Source organism: Oratosquilla oratoria, chromosome 7 (assembly GCF_046742065.1).
Source record: "Oratosquilla oratoria isolate Oo_2021 chromosome 7, ASM4674206v1, whole genome shotgun sequence".
Lineage (NCBI taxonomy): Eukaryota > Metazoa > Arthropoda > Malacostraca > Stomatopoda > Squillidae > Oratosquilla > Oratosquilla oratoria.
Genome location: NC_134783.1, coordinates 63,127,032 through 63,129,758, shown reverse-complemented (window position 1 = coordinate 63,129,758; position 2,727 = coordinate 63,127,032). Strand labels below are relative to the sequence as shown.

At 37.8% G+C, this 2,727-nt stretch overlaps 1 protein-coding gene across 1 annotated transcript in view; it reads left to right on the top strand.

Moving 5' to 3' along the window:
* The first annotated feature begins 199 nt into the window (after positions 1-199).
* Positions 200-2,727, top strand: part of Uxs (UDP-xylose synthase) — a 53,581-nt gene continuing 51,053 nt past the window's right edge. Inside the window, exon 1 of the mRNA XM_076188350.1 lies at positions 200-391. Coding sequence (XP_076044465.1) covers positions 325-391 — 67 coding nt within the window. The 5' untranslated portion in view covers positions 200-324. The remainder of the gene's footprint in view (positions 392-2,727) is intronic.

Genomic DNA, 2,727 nt, shown 5'->3' with positions numbered 1-2,727 from the left:
ACTGTCGGTTTTGTATAAATATTGTTTTTTTTATTATAAAAGTAAAAATATAAATTAGATAAAAGAAAATATATATTTAATAGCTAATACTATGGCATTATGAAAAGTAACCAATAGAATTTTCTAAACAACTCATATTCAGAAGAGCTGGCGACCGCACAAGTTGGTCCATTCCGGTATTTGTTGATATTTTGCTGAGAGAACGCGGAACGAACTAGTTGACATGGCGAGATGCCTTCAAGGGGAATGTTTGCTACGTGAGCATTAGTACGTTCAATTGTGTGTGCAACCTCGTGAGAGGTGGAAGTGGAACTTGAAGAAGGAATGACTCAAATGAAAACGATGAAGCTGTGCTTCACTTCTATCACGGTGCTAGCCAGTGGATTCATGTGTAAGTATATAAATTAAGGTTACATTTTTATTTGTCTAATTATCAAAGTAAGTGAGTCGGCGGGGGCGTCTATTGTGATTTTGTCGATTCTACAAGGAAGGAGGAAAAACATATATATAGAAGAATGACAACTCATCTGGCTATCATTGTGACAAATTAAATGCCTTTAATAAAGAATGCCTAAGGAAACCACTGAAATTCATGGTGCCATATTAGTAATATGCTTACTTAAACATGGTCATACTTACAACATAGACAAAGAAGTGGGGGAATACATTTACACACGTTGGTACACCTAGACGAACTAAATCTGTTAATGGTACAGTTGAAATGGGGGATCCGCTACAACCAGACAGTTGCGTGTATTTTGCAATTAAGTGAGAAAGTCTGTTGGAGTTCAATCAAGAAGAGCCCAGGGCACTTCAATTATGCTAAGAAATGGAACCTGAAGTCATACTTACTTAGTTTACTTGGTGAAGTTCCGAAGTCAATCCTCACAGCCGTAGTGGACTACTGCTGCTGCCAGTCCTGTTGTCCCTCCTCACGTGGGCCAGTTGGTCTGGTATTGAGTTTGGAGAAAACCTACTGATGGCGGTGTAGCCTGGCACTGGGGGCTCGTCTGGCACCTTCCGCAGAAACCTATCCAGTACATGTTTGAAGCTGTCCACCATGATACTACTCAACTGTACCCTTGTACTCAACTGTACCTGAGGTGACTTTGGCTTCCTCTAGGAATTATTTATGGGGTGGCGTACTGTGACCACAATCTCCAGTATTCATGTATGAGCTGTTGAGGACCACCTGTAAGGGAGAGGTCCGGGTGAACATCAGCCCCATAAGCCATGAAAAAAAAAGTATCAGTTGGAATTTAGTGCAACAAATCAGACAAAGGAAAAATCAGACCTAGAAGCATTCTTCTGCTCATCAGAGACACATGAGGACACTAGCAAACTGCAAGGCATATAATTAACAGAAAAGAGTAATATAACAGTAAGAGATGAACTAATATGTAACTGAGCACCAGGTCTTGTCAGCCAGTGTACTGGTAAAATGCAAAGATGGGTAAATTTTTAAAAAGTGCACACCCATGCAATATATCAATAGAAAATTAAATAATTTTGTAAATTATAATATATCAACATAATGTACATTGTTCTTGGCAGAAATCACCATCTGAAAAATTTGCTAAAAGCTAAACACAAAAGTAGCCACTTCAGCTGCCTGAGATGCCATCTTTGTTTTGGTAGATGTGGAGGTTGAAGAAATTAAAGTATGATAAATTCATCTATTCTAATCTAACCTAACCTGCATTTAGTAATGCAATACCTGTAATTCTAGAGGTCATCAGGGTTGTCATCGTTGACCTCCAAATCTATCAAAACAATGATGGTTTCTAAAGGAGTTGATGTGACTTGTTCCTTTGTGTATAGTTTTCAGTAGTGTTTTCTGTTATTGCTTTCTACTAAGAAAAATATTTAATACATTAATGTGCAGTATTATAATTTACAAAATTCATATTTAATTTTCTAATGCTATATTGCATAGGTGTACGGTTTTAAGAAATACCCAAAGAGGCATTAGTACACCCCTTATAACAACTGTAGTGACATTTCCTAGCCACTGGTAATATACCCATAGCAGCAAGGAAAGCTGCCGTTACCTCAGTCCATAATGGGGAACAAAAATATCAGCCAGAAAATATAGGCCAATTGCCCTGATGTTGCACAAAGTAAGAAAATTTTGAGAAGATAATCAAAGACAAACTCTATCCCTTTCTTGAAAACCGAAACCTCAATGAGGGACAATAGTTTTGGGATAAGACAATCCTGTTTATCTCAGCTCCTGGCTCACAATGATAAACACCACCTAGCAAAAAGTGATATTGATGCTGTCTTTAGATTTTGAGAAAGCATTCAACAAAGTCAATCATACTGAGAGATCCAGGGATGTCTGGAAAGAATTGTGCCTGGATTTATAATTTCCTGGGACTTCTACTATTTATCATAATGATGAGAGATATCAATATGGAAGTCATACACTCCTCACTGATAATACCAACATCTGCAAGAGCATTTGGACTATAGAAGGTGACCTCTAAGAAGACCTCGACAGAGTGTACACCTGGACAAAAAAGAATAACATGACAATTACACTGGCTACCAATAAAGGCATGGATAGTTTTCAAGATATGTCTTCTGACTTTTCGAGCCTTGAAATATGGAAAACCAGAATATCTAAGGAGTCTTCTCAACGATTTTCAAGTGGATACTACTATGGGGCTTCGGCATAGTGATGAACAATATAGGTTGAATGAGCCAAGAAGTAATTTGGTAATG